Below are 26,484 nucleotides of genomic sequence, written 5' to 3'. Positions count from 1 at the left end.
GAATAAGACAACATGCTCCATCAGCAACGTTTATTCCGTGCTCCAGTCATTCACTTAATTTAGTTGGTTATATTGCTGCAGGGAGTTGTAGTAATGCTTCCAGATATTTTTTATTCGTGCAAAATTTGTTTGTTTTTTTTCTTCGCATCAATGTTTCGATGGAACCTGTTATGCAATAAATTGGATAAAGGTTCTTATACATTAAAGAAACTGTCAGATACAAGGTGGTCTGCCAGGGCCGATGCAGTTTTAGCGTTAAAATGTGGCTACAAAAATATAAGAGGCATTAGATGAGATATGCAATTCCACAAAAGAAAAAAAAATTGCTGTTATTGAGGCAAAATCATTACTTAAAGAAATGAATGATTATGAAACTGCTGCAATGACAGTCCTATGGAATAAAATTTTGCAAAGAATCGATGCAACGAGTAAATCTTTACAATCTATTGACTGCACAATTGTTAAAGGTGCATCATTATTAAAAAGTCTAGAAATTTTTATTAATGAAAACATAAGACATAATTTCAACGAAATCGAATCAGAAGTTAAAGAACTAACAGATAAAACATTTGAAGATGATCGCGAGCGAACATCTACAGAAAATCAAAAGGAATTTTTTTACATAATGTACTCTACGTAATATGCGATCATTTAACAGCAGAACTGAACAGACGCGGAAAAATCTATGAAAATGTTATAAGTAATTTTAGAGTTTTTTTCCTGTTTACATTGTGTGTAGAAGAAAAGAAAAAATGCGTTAATAATTTAATAGAAATGTATAAAGATGACCTTGATTCCAACAATTTTAAAGATGAGTTGGAACAGTTTTTAATCTATTTAGATGAAGAAGACAAGCGATCAATTAATAATATATACAAAAAAGCATTAGATATGAAAGCAACTTTTCCAAATGTGGAAATTATTTTGAAAATTTTGTTAACCATGCCAATTTCAAACACATCGGGGGAACGCTCATTTTCTTGTCTAAAAAGAGTAAAAAATTATCTAAGAAAATCAATTTCAGAGGAAAGACTAAATAATATGGCTATTTTATATATAGAGAGCGATTTACTTAAAATTATTGATTGTGATGAGATAGTTAAAGTTTGCAAAATGAAAAGCAAGAAAAAATTTATTTAAATATTTTCACATTTGTAATTTTAATTTCAAGTAAAATTCTATGATTTTTTTTGTTCAAATTTCTGATTGTTACTCCTATTATACGTATACCATCATTAATTATACTCTTACATATGTTCAACTATTAGTTCAAAACTTTGTGATTATTATTATGTTATTATTAATTATATTATACATATATTCAAATTTTATTGGAAATAAAACATTAATAGTACATAATATTTTTTATTTATTTAAAAAAATAGTTAACATGTATTTTTTTTCCCCTGTCTCTCTCTGTTTTTTTTTAAGGGGCCCAAAATTGTCTTCTGCGCCCGGGGCCTCAACCTACCTTAATCCGCCTCTGGGTCAGATTAGTACCTTTGAGTTAGGTTTTATTATTTATATTAATCTATATACTCTTACAGTTATAGTGCTTTCAAAGCAACTGTTTCCAAAGGGCACTGAAAATGGGAAAGTCCCCCTCCTTTTTGAAGGCTATTTTTCATTTTTCTGTCTAACATTTAGCTTTTCATCATAGTATTTATGAAGCAATGATTGAAACTGTTGCACTTAATGTACTATGTTTGATTTTTGGCACTTGCAACTTTTTTTCTTAAAAATAATAATTATTATTATAAAATTTTTTCTCCTTTATGGGATTTTTTCTGCTCTGTGACGGGTACTGGTATCAAGTGCATAGGGTGGTTGGTTGTGTCTGGTTACTATTATTATTGTTATTACTGTTGGATGAGGATTTATGCTCGCCATCCTGGTCTTGAATGAGGAGAATGAATCCTTCGGTCTTGGGGTAGACCATCCCATTTGTGAGCCATGATTTGGAAGCCATCTTATCTATGTAGTCTTGATGGGGTTCACTGTAGTGTCTGCCACAGAATGCCTTCTTTGCTCATCTTTTTGTCTTTGTTTCATCTGTCTGTGTGAATGGGGTCTCCTTGTTAAGGTTGAGTGCTGTGTGCCATTTGTCTATCTTTCTTATGGCTTGTAGATTGGTGCTGTGTTTTTCTGGAACTAATCCCACAGGTTCTTAATCACCTTTTTTTCTTGTTTAATGAGGTCCCTTCAGTCACTCCCCTCCCTCCCTCCTTTCCAGGCTGTGGTCTGAATTTCAATGGCAAGTTTTGGATGGTGTTGGCGGCTCTTTGTTTTCATTATCTTGATCGATCTCATACTCTCCTCCAGCTTGATGTTGGATCTGTGATCCTGAAGGATTACGTTAGTACTGGGACTGTAAGTGGTTATGGCTGTGACCATGTTCCCGCTGTTCAGGTTTGATATTAGTAGGCTTCTCAGTCCCTGATGGTGCATGAAGTGATGGTGCCTGCACAATTCCTGGATATATGTAGATCTGCCCCTCTGTCACAGCTTCAGTCTCTTCACCGGCCTTCAGCTGGTAGTTTCAGCCGACTGGATGTCCTTGCTAGAGTCCATGGGTCTTGCATTTGGCTAGGCCAAATTACATCCTGATGTAAGTGCTGAAATCCTTGGTGATCCAGAGTTGATTCTCAGTTGCAGCGTAGAGTTTGATATTATCCATGTACATTAGCTGAGAGAGAGAGAGAGAGAGAGAGAGAGAGAGAGAGAGAGAGAGAGAGAGTGAGTGAGTGTGTGTGTGTACAGATTCTTCCTCCCTTCTTTTAGAGTATATATCCATACTTGCTGTTATTGAACATGATGGACAGTTTAGCGAGTGTTAGACAGAACCATAGCAGACTCAGTGCATCTCCCTGGAAGATTCTTCTTCTGATAGGGACTGGTCTGGTCTGGTCATGATATTCTCAACCTTGATGGCGGTTCTCTATTTCATCATAGTTGCTTCTAGGAAGTGTGTCAGTGTTGGGTTGACTTTGTAGATCATCATTGTCTCTATCAGCCAGTTATGGAGCATGGAGTTGAAGACCTTATGGTTTTTAATGTAGGCCATCAGTTTGTGGTGCTTCTTGCGGGTTTGCTCCATAACTGCAGCATCAATGGTCAATTGCTTCTTGCATCCTTTGCTCGTTTGCTTACATCCCTTCTGCTGCTCGGCCATGATGTTCTGGCTCTCTAAGTGGTCTGCTGTCTTCTTACTTATGCAGCTGGTCAGGATCTTGTACATTTTTGGGAGATAGGTAATTATTATTAGTAGTAGTAGTAGTAGTAGTGGCATGTGATGCAAGAAAGCAAGTGTATGAGCTTATGCAGCATCAGCCAAAAAAAAAAAAAAAAAAAAAAAATCACACCATTCCCTCCAAATGCCTGTCCAGTTCCTCCTTAAATTTATTCAACCTATCAACTTCCACAACGACAGATGGAAGTTTGTTCCAGCTGTTAACCACCCGCTGGCTAAAGGCAAATTCCCGCACATCTATTCTATATCTGTCCTTTCTTAATTTTAATTTATGCCCCCTTAGGTTCGTAATCTGAACAAGTGGAAGGATCCCATCAGAATTCAGCGTGCTGAACCCATTCAAGGCCTTATACACCTCAATCAGATCACCGCGCAGGTGCCTAGTCTCCAGCCACTGCAATTTACAGAACTTAAGCCTCTCTTGGTAAGAGGATCCCTTCATTCCCCTCGCCAATCTTGTTGCCCTTCTCTGTACACGCTCAAGTAAATCTACATCCTTCCTAAAATGAGGCCTCCAGACCTGTACGCAGTACTCAAGGCGTGGCCTGACCATTGCCTTATACAGAGGGACAATCACCTCCTTCTCCCTGCTAGCAAAATTCCTATATATCATTGACAAAACCCCATGATCTGCCCTGGCAGCCTGTCTGCATTGCTCAGAAAACTTCATATCTGACTGCACAATTACTCCCAGGTCATTTTCATTTTCAACCACCTTAAGTGTAGTACCACACAGTTGGTACGTTTCTCTGGGGTTACTTCTACCCATATGCAGTACTTTGCATTTGTCAAGGTTAAACTTCAGTTGCCACTTCTTAGTCCATCTGCCCAAATTATCTAGATCCTGTTGCAGTAGCACACTGCCATTACTGTCATTAACAACCCTGCCAACCTTTGTATCATCTGCAAACTTCGACATTAAGCCTGATATACCTTCATCAATATCATTGATAAATATACAAAACAACAGTGGATCTAACACCGAACCCTGTGGGACTCCACTAATAACATTAGTCCACGAAGAGCTGCACCCATTGATTACCACCCTCTGTCTTCTCCCACTTAACCATCCTTTTATCCATTGTAGCAACTTACCCTTAATACCATTCTCTTCCAATTTGTACAATAGTCTTCCATGCGCAACAGTGTCAGAAGCTTTCCTGAAATCCAAATATATGATATCAAAATTATTTTTTTGCATCCAGTTCCTTTGTAACCACATCATAATATCCTCTCAAATTTGTAAGACAAGACTTTCCCTTAACAAACCCATGCTGTGTCTGAATTATTGCTGCAGTCTTGTCTAGTTGATCCTGCAATGCATCTTTAACCAGTGACTCCATTATTTTACCCGGAACAGAAGTTAAACTAACTGGTCTGTAATTACTCGTGTCACCCTTCGATCCCCCTTTGTGAATTGGGGATACATTTGCACATCTCCAGTTTGTGGGAACCTTCCCTGAGTCCAAGGATGCTCTCGTAACTATGGCTAAGGGTTTGCTTAGTTGCTTTGCCGCCTCCTTTAATATAACTGGATAGATCCCATCCACCCCAGGTGCTTTTCTTATGTTTAACTTCAACAATTTCTTCTCCACAAATTGGTCTATACTTTGTTGGCTTTGTCCTTAGCCTTCAGGTAGGTGATTCCTTGAATCAGAGACTTTGGGATTGTGTCAAGGTGCCTTATTATCTGGGTGAACTGCTCTGCTATGTGCCTGTGTGTGCAGCTGAACTTCTTTTACCAGTAGTTGCAGTTGTTATCTATTCCTGTGGCTCATCAGTTGTAGCACTTCCTGATTGCCTGTTGTACTTCCTCTTGAATCTCCCATTCTATAATCTCTTGTATGTCCTTGTTCTGTTCTAGATCAATCCAGGGGGCACCGCCCTTATGACTAACTTCACTGCTCCACAGGTTTCCCCAGACTTCCTCGAGTGTCTTCTGGTTGGTGGGTCTGTTGCCTTCCTTCTCCTGTCCAACGTTCCAGTATAAGGCTCTCTGATTTTCATCAAATATTCTGTTATCTGTTTTCCTCTGGACACTTTCCCTGTAAGAGCAAAGTCTCTTGCTGAGTGCCAGGAGTTTCTGCTTGAGGGTATCAAGGCATTTGTAGATCCTCTGATTATAGGTCTCATGTGTGCTGTGGATGTTGTCTTTTTTGAGGATGGTCTTCACTTTTCTGATCAGCTTTTTACTTCTGTTACCCCACTGGTGCTGGATCAGTTGGCCTATTGTCAGTCTTATCTCTTCTATCGTCTGCCTTCTTTTCCAGTCTGGTGGGAAAGAAGGCAATAACAAAAGGCTACTCCTGTTTTTTTTGCATTTTGTTTTCTGTTGGTCTCTGGTTTCTCTTCGATTCATCCTGGTAGCTGCTACAACAGCACAGTAAATGATTGTGTGGATGGTATCTAGTGTTACTTCATTGTTGTTGAAGTAATCTGGTATATTTGTTGACTGAGGTGGTATGTGACTTTCCACAGGATTCTGTTGGGTTTCTGATTTGGCATAGTGGGGGTCTTTATGGGCCCACTCCCTCAATATTGTAACTATCTGTTTCCACTCTGGCTGTTCTGGGTTGTAGTTTTCTTACTTGATGTTCCTCCTCCTCCATTTCTGGTTCAATTGTGTCCATATTTGTTATTCTTTGTTGTTGGTCACTCACATCCTGCTTGAATTTTCCAAGATTGCAGGAGCTATCAGGTTCATCATAATGATGGCGTGTCTCTGGTCTGCTATTTGGTGATCTGAACAGTCAGGAACTGTTCCAACCACTTGGTGTGCAGTTTTGCCCTGTACATTGTCTTGTCTGTCTCTGGCTTTGTTACTTTGTTGTAGTATGTTCATATGATGAACATATTCATTTCGATGCTCCACTTCATGTGTTGGATTCTTCTTCCTTCCTTGGTGTTCACTAGCGAAGTTGCACAGCAGGCACTTCCAGTTGGTTGGGTGAGGTGGTCTTGCCCTTCAGTTGTGGTATGGCTACCACAACTGAAGCTCAAGACAATGCCACTTGCTGTACTGTCATTTGTGGGAGACTGTCTTTGATTCTTCGAACCAGTCCCTCCACCTAAAGTGGCGCCTCCGTAGCCAGGTGGGAAGGAGCAGCAGTGCGTAGCACACACTTCTTGATTAGACCGGGGTTCGAGCCCGTCACCACCAAATACGGAGGATGAGGAAAGGTCAGAGAATGACCACCGCATTTCCCGGAGCAATATGGCCTTAGTTGCTAATGCTCCTAAAAACCAAATAACTAACTAACCACCTAAAGTCTGAATTTATCCTGTGCTACATTTGATTCAGTATGTTCAATATTTCTACTTCTCATTTTTATCCAGCTATGGAAGTGAACCTGTTTAGCTTTGTCTTTTGCATTCTTGGGGGAGGTAGGCTCAATGGAGCGACTTTCGTGATTTTTTTTTTTTTTTTCTCTGAAATTATTTATTTATTTATAATTATTATTATTTTTTTTTGCATGGGATTCAAACTTGGGTCCATGATATTTTTGTTCTGGCGTCGTAACCACTGGGCTAATCACACCTCCTTGTTATTATTATTATCATCATCTATCCTATGCACTTGGTATCAGTAGTACCTATCAGGGAGAAATTATTATTATTATTATTAGTGGCATATGATGCAAGGAGCAAGCTTATAAAGTATCATTATATAGTACAGCTAGGCCTCGCATAACGCGAGTTCGATTAACGCGATATTCAGCTAACACTATTTGAAAAATGATACCACTTTTCACTTTACACGATGCAAATTTCCAGTTAATGCGATCTTTTTTTTTTTTTTTATGAGATAGTTGAAAAAGATTTGAATTGCACGTTAAGCTTACCACGAGTCGTACGGTCAATAAACAAACGTTTGCCTGCTGCCCGCCTTGTGTGTTCCATCAACCATCGGAAGAAGATGTGTTTGTCTCCTGCTAATAAAGTCAATGCAGCCTTGCATTTAAAAATTCAAATTTTTTAAATGAGCCAGATGAAAATGTTACCACGAAGGAGATAACAGTAAAAGAATTAGATGAAATCTTTCTTATCGCATAGAACCTCAAACAGAAGGTTTGATGTTCTCTGCAATATGTAAGATGTAAAATCTTACCAATATAATATTTTATAGAAAAGTGAGATTAATTTAAAGTAAAACTTATAATATTGCAATATGGGGGAGCAAAACCTTACAAGTCAAGAATATTACTAAGGTCACTCGCAAGGGATTAAATTAGACAACGTCTATACAAGGGGAGCGGTAGGCTGAAAGGCTATTAGCAACCTAGGTACACTTCGACTCCCAGCTCACACAGACAAACCAAAACAATAGAAATGAGTAGCAACTGCTGTTAGTAATAGGTGTTAACTCTGGAAAACAATGGCGCGGAGGACCATGGTACTGTCGGGACATTTCTTTGATCGGTGACATCCGGAGAAGAGAAAGGGTAGTAAATACGGAACACATGCTGGGAATCAGATTTAAGACTGGCGTCTGGCTGTTGGCAATGGCAGGTTTGGTAGATCTTGGGAAATAAATCTGCTAAAGTATAACTATAGGCGGCGAACTTCAGAGGTACAGACAGCCTGAGAAATTTTACAAATTTCTTAAAATAAGAAGGTAGATCGAGCAATAAACAGAAAGTTTGGGAAAAGATAACATGGGCGAATTAGGACAGAGTGGAAGTTGATAAAATGAGAAAGATTGGTTAAGACTCAGAACAAGGGCGGACATGACACAAAGGGGCGGTACGTAATTGAGATGAAAAAAGCGAGTTAACAGGGAGAGAGGGGGACAGAACCCAAAGTTGAGATTCATGTGGGTGTTTATGGAAATGAGTTAGGGGAGACACAGTTGAAGTTTTTTTTTTGTGTTAGAAAATGTGAGAAGAGTCAGATCCCTGAGTTGAGTTATGTGAGTGTGTATGGAAATGAGTAGGGGGAGACAAAGTTGAGATTCTTGTCGGCGTTTGGAAAAATGAGTTAAGAATGACAAAGTGGAGATTCTTGTTGGGGTTTGAGCAAGGAAGGACAATTGAGTTTTTCGTCGGTGTAAGTAAAAATGAGTTAGTAACATGGACAATTGAGTGTTTGGTCGTGGTAGAAAATATGAGTTGGTAACAGTTGAGTTTTTTGTCGTGTTAGAAATTATGGAGAGTAAGGAGAATAAGCCTGTCCGTCATTGGAAGGCAAGAGCAGTGGCCGTATGCTAGTCTAATCCACATCAGAAGAAAGGCAAGGGTAGTGACCTGAATGCAATGAGCGCTGGGAAATATTTCTTAATTTAATAAGAAGTTCTTAATAGGTGGGGCGGAGAAGTGAGGGTGGCATCCTATGAGCTATCTCCTTGTGGATGAGCTGAAAAAGGTGGAGTAGAGAAGGTGTTAGTGTGAGATGCCCTGTGAGTTTTCTATTTGTGAATAAGTTTTAATAAGGTGGAGAGAGAAGGAGCGAAATCCGCAAAATTAGTAGCTTGAGAGAAGGAGCGAAAATGCGGAATTAGTAGCTAGATGAGAAGGAAGGAAGCAGCGAATGGATGGTAGCCCGAATAAGGTGGAGAAAGAACGCCAGTCCCATGCAGCCAAGAGTTCCTAAAAATTATCTGTAGCAAATTCAGGTGTAGCAGATGGAGATCCTCAGAGAGCCAAAAATGGAAGGTTGAAACCTCCCCGGAAGGGAAAGAAAAAAGATAGAAGTAGGTGAGAATATAGTAAGTACTGTAAGTTAACAAGGACTGTTAGTGAAACAGTATAGTAATTAATTAATTTAAAAAAAAGGGGGTAACACTAGAAGTAAAATGATAGATAAATTATCTCTGAAGTAAATTATATATACTAACAGAGTTATTAAGTTAAAAAAGGTTTTTGTAAAATGCAAGGGAAACGAAGGATGAGTAATAGATTGAATTGTTGTTCAAATGATTATAATGTGTTAGAAGGGTAGTAAGGTTAATATGAGAAGTTTTGATTATGTTTTAAGGACAGATAATTGAATATAGTGTTTGTATTGATGAAGAATTATTGGTTCATTTGAAAGAGTAATAACAAATAGAGACTTTAGAAAAGTTAAGATTGGTCTTCAGTGTATTGTAACAGAATGGTGAGAATGCAGAGTATAATGATGAAAGTAGCATATTAATTGTTAATATAAGAAACACAATTGTATACAGGAGTAAGTGAAATAGGTATGGTGAATAAGTGTTAGGAGTTAGTTAGTTAGGGCAAGAAGAATGAATCAAGTGTTTTCATGTAATGGTCAACTTAGATTAGCTAGTGAAGGGAAATAGGAATAAGAATAATATATGCAAGGTATCCTTGATTTAACTTTGTATGCATATTACATGTTTTTTTATTCAATTGTATATTATGTTGTATATATATATGAAAATAAACTTTGTTGTTTATTAATTTGTGAGTTTGTTATTCCTGAACACTCAGCCTTTCCGAAGGGAATTATACATAATTGAAAAGTTCCCTTGGATCTGGAATTCTCCTGTGAAGCAAAGTCAGATGTGTACGTGGGGGTGTAAGGAATAGAGGTCCATATAGTTATAAGGGAACAGAAAACAAATAAGAAATATTAAAAAAAGAAAAATAAAATTAAGTAAAAAAATCTTTTTTTTTATTTTTACCCCCCCCCCACAGATATTTATTTCACCAGGGCCCAGAGAAGGTTGTTGTCGGCTATCGCAAATTGATTGATGAAAAGAGAAAGTCAACACTGTTCAAATATTTCCACAACAGTAATTTCTTCATTGTGTATTTTATGTCAGAGGTTCCCAAAGTTTCTCGGTTAATGGCGCCCTTAATGTCTCAGTAATTTTTTCAAGGCGCACCCAGACCAAAAGAAATACCTAACAGTTTCGTTTAGTAGTTATGTCCAAACAACTTAATAAGAAATGCTGAAACTGTGAACTACCTCGAGCTAGTAGTTCGCGCAGTATCCAACAGATGTCGAGTATTGCTGTGTTTCCCTCGAAAATTTAAAATATTTTCGCGGTGCACAGTTTAAGAACCGCTGTTTTATGCAATAAACATTTAATTCCATAATTATTTTCATTATCTTTTACATTATAAACAGTTAAAAAATTATTTAAAAGGTATTTTTAAAATTCTTTATGGACATTCCAGAAGGTCAAGGACCAATTATAATTTTTCCTATTGGTTATTATATTCAATTAACGCGTTGCCGTTTTGCGTGATACGCTCGCGGGACGAATTAATCACGTTAATCGAGGTTCGCCTGTATATGTGTCTGATTAACGGCCGCACCTGGAATGTCAGTTCAACTCTGCTGTGTTTCACTGTGGTGATAGAGGACATGCCTGTAGGTAGAAAAACAAAAGTAAACATGAAAGAAACCATTTCAGGTTAAATTAGGAATTCAATTTGAAGGAAATTTTGTTTAGAATTAGATTTTCTTTAAAAATAGGGGAACCATTTAGAGATGGATAACCTGAAATAGTTAACTACACAACTATTATACAACCTTAAACAAATAGTTATACAAACCATTTGCGATAAAAGGAATTATACAGAAAATTTACAGAATTATAAAGGTGCAAAATGTACATATTATACAGATACAAAATATACAAAAATGTACAGAATTATACAAATATACAAATAATTGTACAAAAGAAATTATTATTTATTCAAAGGAAAACAAAGGGGGGGATTAACATTCAAATTAATAAATGTCCAGTCCAGAAATTAATGTCCAATCAGTTCAAGACATGAAGATGTTCAACACAATAAATTTTACAAGATAATGACATAAATTGTTATTGTCCATGAGATTTCGTAATGTTCAAGTTGTGATTAGAATCAAATAAATGTTGAAGATGGTAAAGAGCATACTTACCACAAAATCTAGAGAAAACAAAGGTGTTATTTAAATATAAACTTAATCACTATTTACATAATGTGGACATATTTACAAAATGTCAAATTTGTAAATATGTTGATAAAAAAATATGGAGCAAACAGTTGAGTTGAATGTTACAGTTTTTATAATTTGTGCTACCAGGCTGATAGTAACAAGTAAGTTTTTGGATATATTCCTTAAAATTAAGAATTTAACAAATTTAGGGGAGAAGCTTGGTGAAGTTCTAAAAGAATTTGGGAAAGATGAATGAATTTAAGAAAGTTAAGTATAAGTGGTGATCAATAAATACAAAATAAGTTTATAATTCAGACAATAACTGCCATTGTTTAAGAAAGACAAGAGCATGAGAAATTCTGAAAGGAATGAAAGAAAGTAGGAGAGGAAATAAAGACAGATTGCTGACCAGGAGTAACAGGACCAGTAACAGACAGTAACCGTGAATGAAATTCATTGTAAATAGGGCAAAAGGAAAGAACATAGGTAGAATCCTGATCAGAACTGCAAAGACAAAGTTCAGAGTTGGAAGATGGAAATGGGCAAGTTTAAAATTTAAGGAAGCATGTCCTGTTAAAAGAAAGCTAGAAAATATGCTGGAAGAAAACCATTAATGAGTGTTTTTAACAAATTTTCATAAACCATTTATGAGTGTTTTTAACAATTAACAAATGTAATTTCTGGGATAAATAATTTTGTTATTAAACTTTTTTGGGAATCAGAGCAGTGAAGTTGCCAATGGTCATGAAGAATTTTTAAAATTCGTTGTTTTTCTTGTTTAGGACTGTAGGACACATCAATTTGAATTCTATTAAATTCTGCAGGGAGGCCTTTATGAATGAAGTAAGAAAGTCCACGGTAAGTTAAATATATCAGTCTAAAGGTAGTGAACCAAATAGAACTTGTAGGGCAGAGGTAGAGACAGTTTTATGTGCCCTAACTAGTACTAGGAGGAAACTGTGCTGGATCAATCCAAGCATGGACTGAACTGTAAGCAATTTAGTGTGTCTAAACCAGGTTGCAGCAGCAGCATAATTGGTAAAACAACAGCTTTGTATAGCGGATGCAAAATCTTATGGTCCAGACCCCAGTCTGATGGGAAGTGCGAAAAGGTTGAAAGACAAATTTTCTCAATATTTCAGACAGATGATTCAGATGGGGAAGAAAGGTAAGGTGATTATCAAGCAGTAATCTGAGGAATATTGCAGTAGTTATAAAAGAATAGTAAGTTTGTTAAGCATTGACCAATCAGAAAGTTGTTGAAGAACAAAATTCATGTTTTCTTCTAATGAATGGCAAAAATTTCCCAAAAAAAGAACTAAATCATCTATGTAAGCAACTGATGAATAATTTGGGAAACCTTTAGTTGAAAACAAAATTGAGAACAAACATTGGTTGAGAACAAGATTCTAAAACAAGGATCCAAGAATAGACCCCCTGCAGACATCCACATAAGGCTTTCCGAGAAATAGATCTGTAATAGATCTATCTGAAAAGTAATTCCTAATAAATTGTATAGTTTAGCAGGGCAGTTCAGAGTTCTTGATGTTCAAGGGTACTCTCCCACCAGAGAGAGAGAGAAAGTCAAAGGTGCCTTCAAAGTTGTTAAAAATTGCCAGGATATATTTAGAAGATGAGTCATTAATGAAATTCAGAAGAGTAACAAGGGCATCTTCAGCACCAACTCCAGAATGAAAACCATATTGATTACTAGAATAGTTGTCTGTGTCCTGAAGCAAAGCCAGGATTCTATATGAGATCAAACACTCTAGGATCTTTCCAAAATTAGATAATTTTACCCCAGGGGCTCACATCTGGTAAGTATGGGCTTGGCAAACCCAGAGTCCTGAGCTGGATATCATTATTCTTCTTTCTTGCTTTCTTGATGATTCCCTTCTACTTCGGACTCTCTCTCTCTCTTTCAGGGTAACTCAGAAATGTTTTTTTTTTTGGCTAGTGCAGCAAAAGCCTCAGACTTGCTTGCACCATATGGCTAATATAATAATAATAATAAAGCCCACACTACTACAGTTAAATGCCTTATGAAGAAATATAGAAACTTAACTGTTTTGAACTGTTTTTCTATATTTGTTTGCGTAGTTCTTTATCTTTTGTAGTGCAATATCAAGACATCTGATGGAGGTATTGTGTGGATGGGGGAGTGGAGAAGTCAGCAAAGAACTGTGACTTTTTAAGCTCCAGAAACTGCAAACTTTATTTTTCAATTAGTTTAGGAATAATGGATAGCATTTTTATTCGTCTAATTTTTTATTACTATTAAAATCTTAAAATAATTTTGTGATGGCCTATTCATCATGCATTTCATGCATTTACAAAATTTTATACATACAGTTTCAGAATTCATAGCATCTTCTGTATATATAAGAAATATAATCATACACTTTTATTTACTTATTATTTAAAAATTGTATATTGATGTTAATGTTTTTTTTCTATTTTAAGGATAATTTCAGTATTGTTATTTTTATCCAAAGCAGTTAGCCTTTTTTGAAACAACAGTAAATTTAAGATTTCCAATAATAATAATAACAGTACAATATAACATCATCTTTTTTAATGAGATATTGCTGTTTTTTTTCACTACTGACTAAAATTCTAAAGTTAGTAGTAGTCTTAAAATATTTTTACCCTATATTTTCTAATTTAGCATTTAATTTCTTTAAGGATAATGGGTGGAGACATTACCCCAGATTCCTGGATTGGTGGTCTGAATATTACTTATCATCTTGGACCTGGATTTAACAAGGAAAATGCCAACAAGTACTTCATTTTTCAGGCTATTTAAATCTTAATGAATTTTATAAATGCAGTTGAACTTGGTTGAACTCCATTAAAGTGGGAGCTTAGCTATAATGCTAAGCATGGTTTGATCCTAGTAAATTTCACTTAAGAAATAATTAAATATTTTTTTCTGGGAGTGCAAAGTGCTAGGATAAAACAAAAGAATAAAAGAGCATAAACTTGTTTTATTCATCATCATCATCATCATCATCGTCAGCCATTTTCAATCCACTGCAGGATGAAGGCCTCTCCAGCAATTTTCCAATTCCTTCTGTTTTATGCAATGGCCATCCATTTACTACCCACAATCTCACGAATTTCATCTATCCATCTCCGCCATTGTTTTCTTCTAGCTCCTCATGGGTACCATTCTATTATTTTCTTAGTCCATCTGTCATCATGTGTTTGAGCTATGTGTCCTGCCCAAGACTATTTTAGTTCTTTAGTTTTGATAAGAATGTCCTTTACTTGAGTTTGCTGCCTAACCCAAGTGTTTCTCTTCTTATCTAACAGTCAGATTCCCAATATAATTCATTCCATTCTTCACTGTGTAGTTCTCAGCTTCTCTTCCATTCTTTTGGTGAGTGCCCAAGTTTCACTTCCGTAAGTCATGGTGGGGAGTATACATTGGTTCATTATTTTACGTTTCAGACAAACTGGGATATTGCTCTTCAGTATGTGACTATATTTCCTGAATACTATCCATCCAAAATTTATTCTTCTCTTGACTTCCAGCCATTTATCATTATTACAGCTAATAACTTGTCCCAGATAAGTATATGACTCCACCTTTTCAATCACTGCTCCTTCAATCATTATTTCCCTTTCTGTGGCATACTTGTTCATCATTACTTTTGTTTTGGCCATATTCATCTTTAGTCCATAATCCTTACTAACTCTGCATAACTGATTAAAATTTTCCTCTAATTTTTGGGATCATGGCTTATGACCACAATGTCATCTGCAAATCGTAAAAGGTTTAGGTACTCTCCATTCACATTGACTTCTTTCTGTGACCAGTCTAATCTTTTGAAAGCTTCCTCAAGGGCAGCAGTAAACAGCTTCAGAGATATTGTGTCTCCTTGTCGAACTCCTTTCTCCATTTTAAATTTCAGGGAACTAAATTGAGGGGCCCATCAAGCTCTCAGCTGCCCACATCAATGCCAGAGCTTGCACTTGGTCATCGTGCAACACAGCGGCAACCCCCAAGGCAGAATGCGCTGGTCCAAAAGGAACTAGTAGATGTTGGTGACTCTATTGTCAGGGAAACAGGGAACATGGTTTGTAAAAAGGATAGGTGGAACAGGACCAGGGTACGTCTGCCAGGGGCAAAGGTTGATGACGTTGTAGAGCAGATATCATCTTTTAAGGGCACAAAAGGTGATATAGTTGTACACGTTGGCACAAATGATGTCAAGAGTAGGAGACCGGCGCAGAATTGCTTAACAAGTACAGGTCACTGTTGAAAAAAAGCCGTGAAATAGGGTTGAATTTGAAAGTGTCTGCAATTCTGCCCAGACACGATAGGAGGGAGTATATGATGAGAGCCTTGTCGATCAATTCGGCCCTGGAAAGATTGTGCAAGGCTCAAGGGGTAGAATTTTTTTCAGCCTGGACTGTACTTGTTAACAGGAGAGATTGCTTCTAAAGGGATGGGATACACTTAAATAGAAAGGGTGCAAGAATATTTGCTGATACTATCGAGGCAGTGTTAGGTGGGTCGGAAAACTGCTAGCTTGGGGGGAGACAAAGACGAATAGATTAACAGTAGCCACTGGCAGAGGTGAAAGAGATTCTTGCACTGCTTCTATTGGAATGAGCAGAAGCCTGAAAATCAAGATGCAGGATATTTCAGAGACTGCTGGGAGTCATTGCGGTACAAGTAAACACATGGGTTGTGTTAGGATAGCTAAGAATAGAAATAGGTGCATGTATACTTGCGTGTACACCAATGCTAGGAGTTTAGTAAATAAATTTGATGAATTTGAGGTATTGCTCAAAACATCAAAGGCAGATATTGTTGGGATATCACGGATGTGCTGTCACACAGATATAAGGAATGCAGAACAGGAATTTGGGGAGTACAACGTCTACAGAAAGGATAGACCGGATAGGAAGGGAGGAGGGGTTATGCTATTAGTTAAGAAATACATAAAATCCAAGGAAGTGAAGCCAGTGGACATCGCTGGACAGTGCAGTGTCGAGTCAGTTTGGTGTGACATAAGCATTGGGAGATCAAAATTGGGAGTAGGAGTGTGCTATAGGCCTAAAGACTCTGAAGTATAATAAGAAACTGTACAGGGAAATAGAGTGGGCCAGTAAATCAGAGAGTCTTAGAATGGGAGATTTTAATTTCCCAGATATTGACTGGAATTTGGGGGCTGGTCACTCACACACTAGCAAGGCTTTTGTGGATTTATTGGATGATTGTTTTCTACATCAGCATGTTCGGGAGGCAACTAGAGGGAGGAATACTCTTGATCTGATTATCAGTGGTGATTCTTCATGCATTAAGAATCTGCAGATAAATGAACCACTAGGTGGCAGTGATCACAGTGTGCTGAAGTGGGATTTACTCAAAGAGGTAACTACCATTAGGGGTAAAGGGAAGGGTTATTGCTTTCGTAAAGGCGACTACGATGGACTGAGACAGTATTTAAATTCTATACAGTGGGACCAACTGATGATGTTACCAACAGCAAATGCAAAATGGGAAGCATTCAAAGAACTTATCTTGGAAGCTACTAGGCTTTACATACCACCTAAGAAATATTGTTCAAGGTTTAGGCCTAAATGGATGTCAGATGAACTAATGAGGCATATGGCAGAGAAGAAACATGCATGGGACACATACAAATTAACACATGACACAGAAGCCTATGATAGATACAAGTTGATCTGTAACCAAGTTACAAAGGAGGTTAGGCAGGCGAAGGCAGATTACGAGAAATCTTTGGCAAGGGATGCAAAGAAAAACAGCAAAGAGTTCTTTATTTATGTAAACTCTAGAAGGAAGGGGATGAATCAGATTAGTCCACTTGATATCGATGGGTCAACTGTTGATGATCCTGCTCAGGTAGCTAACAAACTAAATGAATATTTTGCATCGACATTCACACATGAGGAGCTATTTTGTGAGGGGAAAGCCAGAGGTGTATTCAACTCTAGCAGTAAGCTAGTGAATCTTGTAATTACTGAGAGTAAAGTGAAGGAGAAATTGTTGAAGATAAACACAAGAAAGGCACCCAGGGTGGATGGGATCTATCCAGTTATATTAAAGGAGGCAACAGAGGAAGTAAGCAAACCCTTAGCCATAATTATGAGAGCTTCCTTGGACTCAGGGGAGGTACCCACAGACTGGAGATGTGCAAATGTGACCCCAATTCACAAAGGAGGATCAAAGGCTGACACAAGTAATTATAGACCTGTGAGCATAACTTCTGTTCCAGGAAAATTAATGGAGGCACTGGTTAAAGAAGCACTGCAGGATCATTTAGACAAGACTTCAGTTATAGCTGGGACACAGCATGGTTTTGTTAAGGGGAAGTCTTGCTTGACCGATTTGATTGGATACTATGATGCAGTCACAAAGGAACTGGATGCAGGGAATAACTTTGATATTATATACTTGGATCTTTGAAAGGTTTTTGATACTGTTGCACATGGAAGACTGCTACACAAATTGGAGCAGTGTGACATTGGAGGCAAATTGCTGCTATGGATAAAGGGGTGGCTGAGGGGGAGAAGATAGAGAGTGGTAATCAGTGGATACTGCTCGTCGTGGACTAATGTTATTAGTGGAGTCCCTCAGGGCTAAGTGTTGGGTCCATTACTGTTTTCTGTATTCATAAATGATATTGATGATGGTATATCAAGCTTAATGTCGAAGTTTGCAGACGATACAAAGGTAGGCAGGGTCGTCAAGGACACTACTGACACTATGCTGCTGCAACAGGATCTGGAAAGGTTGAGCAGATGGGCTGAGAGGTGGCAAATGAAGTTTAACATTGACAAATGTAAAGTACTACACATGGAAAACAGCAAATCCAGAGCAACGTATCAACTCTGTGGTACTACACTGACTGTGGTAGAGAATGAAAGGGACCTGAGGGTGATTGTGCAGGCAGATATGAAGTTCTCCGAGCAGTGCAGACGAGCTGCAAGAGTAGCTCATTGTGTATTGTCAATGATATATAGGAATTTTTCTAGCAGGTATAAGGAGGTGATTATTCCCTTGTATAAGGCAATAGTCAGGCCACTCCTAGAGTACTGTATACAGGTCTGGAGGCCTCATTTCAAGAGGGATTTAGAGCTGCTGGAACGAGTACAGAGAAGGGCAACAAGATTAGTTGATTAGAAAGGCTTAAGTTTTGCAAATTACAGCGTCTGGGGACTAGGCACCAGCGAGGCGATCTGAAAGAGGTGTATAAAGCCTTGAATGGTTTGAGCATGCTCAATGCTGATGGGATTCTTCCTCTCGCCCAGAATAATCACCTGAGAGGGCATAAATTCAAATTGAGGAAAGACAGATGTAGGATAGACGTGCGGAAATTTGCCTTTAGCCACCGGGTGGTTTGTTGGTGGAACAGACTTCCATCCCTTCTCATGGAAGTTGATAGCCTAAATAAGTTTAAGGCTCAGCTGGACAGGTATTTTGAATGAACAGAGGGGTGAAGTGGAAGCGGTTTTTTTTTTGGCTGATGCTGCATAAGCTTGCTTTCTTGCATCAAATGCCTCTACTAATGCTAATGCTAACAAAAATACATACTTTTTTATTTAATGAGCCCAAAATACTTAATGTTCAACGTAATTATATGCGACTTAATTGCAGAAACCATAGAAATTAAATTACACGAGAATTCTGTTAATGTTCGGCGGCTATATTTGATCTCCGATGCGTGGACCTTTACGCGCATGCGCGAAGACAAATAATCACTATTTAAATTTCAGGTTCAACCCTATTCAGTAATTTTCGTTCCTCTGATCACGACATATGGTCGAAAAGAGTTGCCAGCTTCAGGAAGGAAAATCGTTTTGAATATTTTCGTTAGATTCTTTTTAATTTTTAATTGTGTTAAATTGATTTGAATTGTGTTAAATTGGTTTTTAATTATTTATTTTTTACTCTAATGTAAGATTTTGATTTTTTCGCTTTAATTTCTGGAGAGTATGAAACGGAAGTGTTCTACATACTATATTGAGGTAAATTCCTCTTATTATTTTACAAATATTAATATCAACATAGAACGTATTGAGTATTAGGCATTAGCATAGGCATTTGATGCCTATGCTAATGCCTCCAGACCTGTATACAGTACTCAAGGTGTGGCCTGACCATTGCCTTATACAAGGGAATAATCACCTCCTTATCCCTGCTAGAAAAATTCCTATATATCATTGACAATACACCATGAGCTACTCTTGCAGCCTGTCTGCACTGCTCGGAGAACTTCATATCTGCCTGCACAACCACCCCCAGGTCCCTTTCATTCTCTACCACTCTCAGTGTAGTACCACAGAGTTGATACGTTGCTCTGGGGTTGCTGTTTCCTCTCAGCCCATCTGCTCAACCTTTCCAGATCCTGTTGCAGCAGCATAGTGTCAGTAGTGTCCTTGACAACCCTGCCTACCTTTGTATCGTCTGCAAACTTCAACATTAAGCTTGATATACCATCATCAATATCATTTATGAATACAGAAAACAGTAATGGACCCAACACTAAGCCCTGAGGGACTCCACTAATAACATTAGCCCACGACGAGCAGTGCCCATTGATTACCACTCTCTGTCTTCTCCCCCTCAGCCACCCCTTTATCCACAGCAGCAATTTGCCTCCAATGTCACACTGCTCCAATTTGTGCAGCAGTCTTCCATGTTCAACAGTATCAAAAGCCTTTCTAAGATCCAAGTATATAATATCAAAGTTATTCCCTGCATCCAGTTCCTTTGTGACTGCATCATAGTATCCAATGAAATCGGTCAGGCAAGACTTCCCCTTAACAAAGCCATGCTGTGTCCGAGCTATAACTGAAGTCTTGTCTAAATGATCCTGCAATGCTTCTTTAACTAGTGCCTCCATTAATTTTCCTGGAACAGAAGTTAAACTCACAGGTCTATAATTACTTGTGTCAGCCTTTGATCCTCCTTTGTGAATTGGGGTCACATTTGCACATCTCCAGTCTGTGGGTACCTCCCCTGAATCCAAGGAAGCTCTCATAATTATGGCTAAGGGTTTGCTTACTTCCTCTGCTGCCTCCTTTAATATAACTGGATAGATCCCATCCACCCCGGGTGCCTTTCTTGTGTTTATCTTCAACAATTTCTCCTCCACTTTACTCTCAGTTATTACAAGATTCTCTAGCTTACTGCTAGAGTTGAATACACCTCTGGCTTTCCCCTCCCTGAATAACTCCTCATGTGTGAATGTAGATGCGAAATATTCATTTAGTTTGTTAGCTACCTGAACAGGATCATCAACAGTTCAACCATCGATATCAAGTGTACCAATCTGATTCATCCCCTTCCTTCCTTCTAGAGTTTACATAATTAGATAGTATGAATCAGAGCTGTAATACTCAATACGTTCTACGTTGATATTAATATTTGTAAAATAATAAGAGGAATTTACCTCAATATAGTATGTAGAACACTTCCGTTTGATACTCTCCAGAAATTAAAGCGAAAAAATCAAAAACTTACATTAGAGTAAAAAATAAATAATTAAAAACCAATTTAACACAATTCAAATCAATTTAACACAATTAAAAATTAAAAAGAATCTAACGAAAATATTCAAAACGATTTTCCTTCCTGAAGCTGGCAACTCTTTTCGACTGTATGTTGTGATCAGAGGAATGAAAATTACTGAATAGGGTTGAACCTGAAATTTAAATAGTGATTATTTGCCTTTGCGCATGCGCGTAAAGGTCCACGCATCGGAGATCAAATATGGCCGCCGAACATTAACAGAATTCTCGTGTAATTTAATTTCTACGGTTTCTGCAAGTAAGTCGCATATAATTACGTTGAACATTAAGTATTTTGGCCTCATTAAATAAAAAAGTATGTATTTTTGTTAGCATTAGCATTAGTAGAGGCATTTGATGCAAGAAAGCAAGCTTATGCAGCATTAGCCAAAAAAAAAAAAAACCCCCACTTCACCCCTCTGTTCGTTCAAAATACCTGTCCAGCTGAGCCTTAAACTTATTTAGGCTATCAACCTCCACGACAAGGGATGGAAGTCTGTTCCACCAACCAACCACCCGCTGGCTAAAGGCAAATTTCCGCACGTCTATCCTACATCTGTCTTTCCTCAATTTGAATTTATGCCCTCTCAGGTGATTATTCTGAGCTAGAGGAAGAATCCCATCAGCATTGAGCATGCTCAAACCATTCAAGGCTTTATCACCTCGCTGGTGCCTAGTCTCCAGAAACTGTAATTTGCAAAACTTAAGCCGTTCTTCGTAAGAGCACCCCTTTGTTCCATTCACTAATCTTGTTGCCCTTCTCTGTACTCATTCCAGCAGCTCTACATCCTTCTTGAAATGAGGCCTCCAGACCTGTATACAGTACTCTAGGTGTGGCCTGACCATTGCCTTATACAAGGGAATAATCACCTCCTTATCCCTGCTGGAAAAATTCCTGTATATCATTGACAATACTCCATGAGCTACTCTTGCAGCCCGTCTGCACTGCTCAGAGAACTTCATATCTGCCTGCACAACCACCCCCAAGTCCCTTTCATTCTCTACCACTGTCAGTGTAGTACCACAGAGTTGATACGTTGCTCTGGGGTTGCTGTTTCCCATGTGTAGTACTTTACATTTGTCAATGTTAAACTTCATTTGTCACCTCTCAGCCCATCTGCTCAACCTTTCCAGATCCTGTTGCAGCAGCATAGTGTCAGTAGTGTCCTTGAAAACCCTGCCTTTGTATCGTCTGCAAACTTGGACATTAAGCTTGATTTGCTTCAATCTTCATCATCAATATCATTTATAAATACAGAAAACAATAATGGACCCAACACTGAGCCCTGAGGGAGTCCACTAATAACATTAGTCCACGATGAGCAGTGTCCATTGATTACCACTCTCTGTCTTCTCCCCCTCAACCACCCCTTTATCCATAGCAGCAATTTGCCTCCAATGTCACACTGCTCCAATTTGTGTAGCAGTCTTCCATGTCCAACAGTATCAAAAGCCTTTCTAAGATCCAAGTATATAATATCAAAGCTATTCCCTGCATCCAGTTCTTTTGTGACTGCATCATAGTATCCAATCAAATTGGTCAGGCAAGACTTCCCCTTAACAAAGCCATGCTGTGTCCGAGCTATAACTGAAGTCGTGTCTAAATGATCCTGCAGTGCTTCTTTAACCAGTGCCTCCATTAATTTTCCTGGAACAGAAGTTAAGCTCACAGGTCTATAATTATTTGTGTCAGCCTTTGATCCTCCTTTGTGAATTGGGGTCACATTTGCACATTTCCAGTCTATGGGTACCTCCCCTGAGTCCAAGGAAGCTCTCATAATTATGGCTAAGGGTTTGCTTACTTCCTTTGCTGCCTCCTTTAATATAACTGGATAGATCCCATCCACCCTGGGTGCCTTTCTTGTGTTTATCTTCAACAGTTTCTCCTCCACTTTACTCCCAGTTATTTCAAGATTCTGTAGCTTACCGCTAGAGTTGAATACACCTCTGGCATTCCCCTTGCTGAATAACTCCTCATGTGTGAATGTCAATGCAAAATATTCATTTAGTTTGTTAGGTACCTGAGCAGGATCATCAACAGTTGACCCATCAATATCGTGGACCAATCTGATTCATCCCCTTCCTTCTAGAGTTTACATAAATAAAGAACTCTTTGCTGTTTTTCTTTGCATCCCTTGCCAAGGATTTCTCGTAATCTGCCTTCGCCTGCCTAACCTCCTTTGTAACTTGGTTGCATATCAACTTGTATCTATCACAGGCTTCTGTGTCATGTGTTAATTTGTAAGTATCCCATGCATTTTTCTTCTCTGCCATATGCCTCATTAGTTCATCTGACATCCATTTTGGCCTAAACCTTGAACGATATTTCTTTGGTATGTAAAGCCTAGTAGCTTCCAAGATAAGTTCTTTGAATGCTTCCCATTTTGAATTTGCTGTTGGTAACATCATCAGTTGGTCCCACTGTATAGAATTTAAATACTGTCTCAGTCCATCGTAGTTGCCTTTATGGAAGCAATAACCCTTCCCTTTACCCCTAATGGTAGTTACCTCTTTGAGTAAATCCCACTTCAGCACACTGTGATAATTGCCACCTAGTGGTTCATTTATCTGCAGATTCTTAATGCATGAAGAATCACTGCTGATAATCAAATCAAGAGTATTACTCCCTCTAGTTGCCTCCCGAACATGCTGATGTAGAAAACAATCATCCAATAAATCCACAAAAGCCCTGCTAGTGTGTGAGTGACCAGCCCCCAAATTCCAGTCAATATCTGGGAAATTAAAATCTCCCATTATAAGACTCTCTGATTTACTGGCCCACTCTTTCCCTGTACAGTTTCTTATTATACTCATCAGAGTCATTAGGCCTATAGCACACTCCTACTCCCAATTTTGATCTCCCAATGGTTATATCACACCAAACTGACTCAACACTGCACTGTCCAGCGATGTCGACTGGCTTCACTTCCTTGGTTTTTATGTGTTTCTTAACTAATAGCATAACCCCTCCCCCCTTCCTATCCTGGCTATCCTTTCTGTAGACGTTGTACTCTCCAAATTCCAGTTCTACATCCCTTATATATCCGTGTGACATCATGTCTCTGATATCCCAACAGTATCTGCCTTTGATGTTTTGAGCAATACCTCAAATTCATCAAATTTATTTACTAAACTCCTAGCATTGGTGTACATTCCAGTATACCTGCACCTGTTTCTATTCTTAGCTACCCTAACACAACCCATGCATTTAGTTGTACCGCAATGGCTCCCAGCAGTCTCTGAAATATCATGCATCTTGTTTTTCAGGCTTCTGCTCATTCTAATAGAAGCAGTGCAAGAATCTCTTTCACCTCTGCCAGTGGCTACTGTCAATCTATTGGTCTTTGTCTCCCCCTAAGCTAGCAGTTTTCCGACCCACCTAACACTGCCTTGATAGCATCAGCAAATATTCTTGCACCCTTTCTATTTAAGTGTATCCCATCCCTGTAGAAGCAATCCCTCCTGTTAACAAGTACAGTCCAGGCTGAAAAAAATCCTACCCCTTGAGCCTTGCACAATCTTTCCAGAGCCGAATTGATCGACAAGGCTCTCATCATATACTCCCTCTTATCGTGTCTGGGCAGAATTGCAGACACTTTCAAATTCAACCCTAATTCTCGGCTTTTGTTCAACAGTGACCTGTACTTGTTAATGGCATGAAAGGCTAATTCTGACGCTGCTGAATGAGAAGCACGAACTGAGGCTTCATGTTGGTTTACATGAATATTCAGAGAAAATCGTGTTGAACCTTGGTAAGATGAGTCGCAATCACCATAAAGAAACGTTGTGTACCAGATCATTAATTTATGTTGTGAATGCTGAAAGAACCAAGCGATTGTTCGGTATAGTGTGTAATTTCTGTATTGGCCTGGCCACAATTTTAAATTCGGTATCTTTAAAGAATCTATTAAGCTGTTTGTGCCACTGTTCAACATATGGGACAGAAATAAAGTATTTTTTGATATTACTATTGTTGGTTGGTGTAGTATTTTGTATCCTATCCTTAGCCTGTACCCTAATTCGGTTTATTGTGGCAAGGGGATAAACCCTGTTTAAGAACCTGCTCTACAAATTACTTGGAACATTTTGACTTCCTTTTTTTGAAACACTAATTTCTCCAATCTTACTTTCCTAATAGTGAAGTAATTTTCCATGGTGATTTTAATGTTCACAACTCCAGCTGGTTTTCTAGTTGCATCAACTCAGCTGTTCAAGATGCTGCACCTTTTGTGATTATTAATTTCACTACATAACTTGTCCTTTACCTTACCAGACATTCCTTATACTGAATATCCTTTGGCTTTTTCCTTACCAACATCCCTTCAAAGTACACATTTCATGTTAGTGGTCTTCTGGGTATTCCAGATCATAACTGAGTGATGATAGTCTCTTTTAAAGTAAAAACTCTCTCCCTTGATCATTCTATAACGTGTCATTTTTCAGTACAATAATGCAAAATGGGATGAATTTTGTGATTTCCCCCCCCTTTTCCTTGGTTGGACTGCTGTTTTAAACCTCCTAGTCCTAATGTTTTTGCTCAGATCATGTCAGTGAAATTATTCTTTTGAGGATGAAATCATTTACCGTATTTCCCCATGTATAAGATGCACCTTTTTTCGAAAAATTTGGGGTCTAAAAACTGGGTGCGTCTTATACAGTGGTTGTAGATTTTTTTTACTTGTATTTCCCGCCTGTTGTCTTTGCACTCATTGTTTCGCACTTGTTACCGGTATATTAGGTTATGTTTTTCCACGTTCTGCCTAGAAATGGCTCAGAAAAGATTTTCGTACAGTGCTGAATTCAAGTTAAAAGTGATCCAGTTTGCAAAAGTGAATGGAAATCGGGTTGCTGAACGTAAGTTTGGTCCTCTTCCAACTGAGAAAACAATCCGAGACTGGCTACGGGAAGAAGAAACCCTACTGAAAACGCCAAGACAGAAGAAGACCATGAGAGGCAAGTCAGCAAAATGGCCTGATTTAGAGAGGGAATTGAAGATATGGATTAAAGAGCAAAGGGCAATTGGAATTCCTGTGTCCACAAAGATGGTTCAGCATGAGGCAAGAAGAATTGCTGATGAAAAAGAAGTTACTGATTTCAAAGGAGGACAAAATTGGTGCTTCAGGTTCATGAAACGGAATGGACTAAGCCGCATGCATTCACGCACCAGACTTGCCCAAAAGATGCCTGAAAGCTATGAATAGAAGGTCCTTGAATTTCATCGTTTTGTCATTCAATGTCGGAACACACATCAGTTTGAGTTGGGACAGATCGCAAATATGGACGAAGTCCCCCTTCAATTTGATGTCCCAAGTAACAGAACTGTTGATAAGAAGGGGGTGAAAACTGTAACTGTGAAGACAGTTACAGTTTTTACTACCACACAGGACAAGAAAAGAGCCATTATACAGTTGTTCTAGCTTGTTGTGCCGACGGAACCAAGCTGCCTCCTATGCTGATTTTCAAATGCAAAACAATGCCAAAAGAAGACATTCCTCAAGGAGTGATTGTCCACATTCATGACAAGGGTTGGATGGATCAGGATGGGATGAAGATCTGGTTTGCAAAAGTTTGGAGCAGGAGACCAGGTGGGCTCTTACACAAACCTGCTCTATTGGTGCTTGATCAGTTCAGGGCACACATAACAAAAAATACAAAGAAGATTGCTGCAGAGCAAAAAACAAAACTTGCCATCATACCTGGAAGCTTGACATCCCAGCTCCAACCACTTGATGTCAGCATTAACAAACCTTTCAAAGCTGCCATGAGAGACGAATGGAACCAATGGATGAAGTCTTCTGGGGACAATTTGA

The 26,484-nt window shown here is 38.4% G+C and overlaps 1 protein-coding gene across 1 annotated transcript in view; it reads left to right on the top strand.

Annotated features, from left to right (window-relative positions):
* Positions 1 to 26,484, top strand: part of LOC150081967 (N-acetylated-alpha-linked acidic dipeptidase 2-like) — a 214,086-nt gene that overhangs the window by 37,293 nt on the left and 150,309 nt on the right. Inside the window, exon 7 of the mRNA XM_090380384.1 lies at positions 13,811 to 13,906. Coding sequence (XP_090236510.1) covers positions 13,811 to 13,906 — 96 coding nt within the window. The remainder of the gene's footprint in view (positions 1 to 13,810; positions 13,907 to 26,484) is intronic.

Source organism: Mastigoproctus giganteus, chromosome 8 (genome assembly GCF_048544385.1).
Source record: "Mastigoproctus giganteus isolate SK-2022 chromosome 8, ASM4854438v1, whole genome shotgun sequence".
Classification (NCBI taxonomy): domain Eukaryota; kingdom Metazoa; phylum Arthropoda; class Arachnida; order Uropygi; family Thelyphonidae; genus Mastigoproctus; species Mastigoproctus giganteus.
This window is presented reverse-complemented; position numbering and strand designations above follow the sequence as displayed.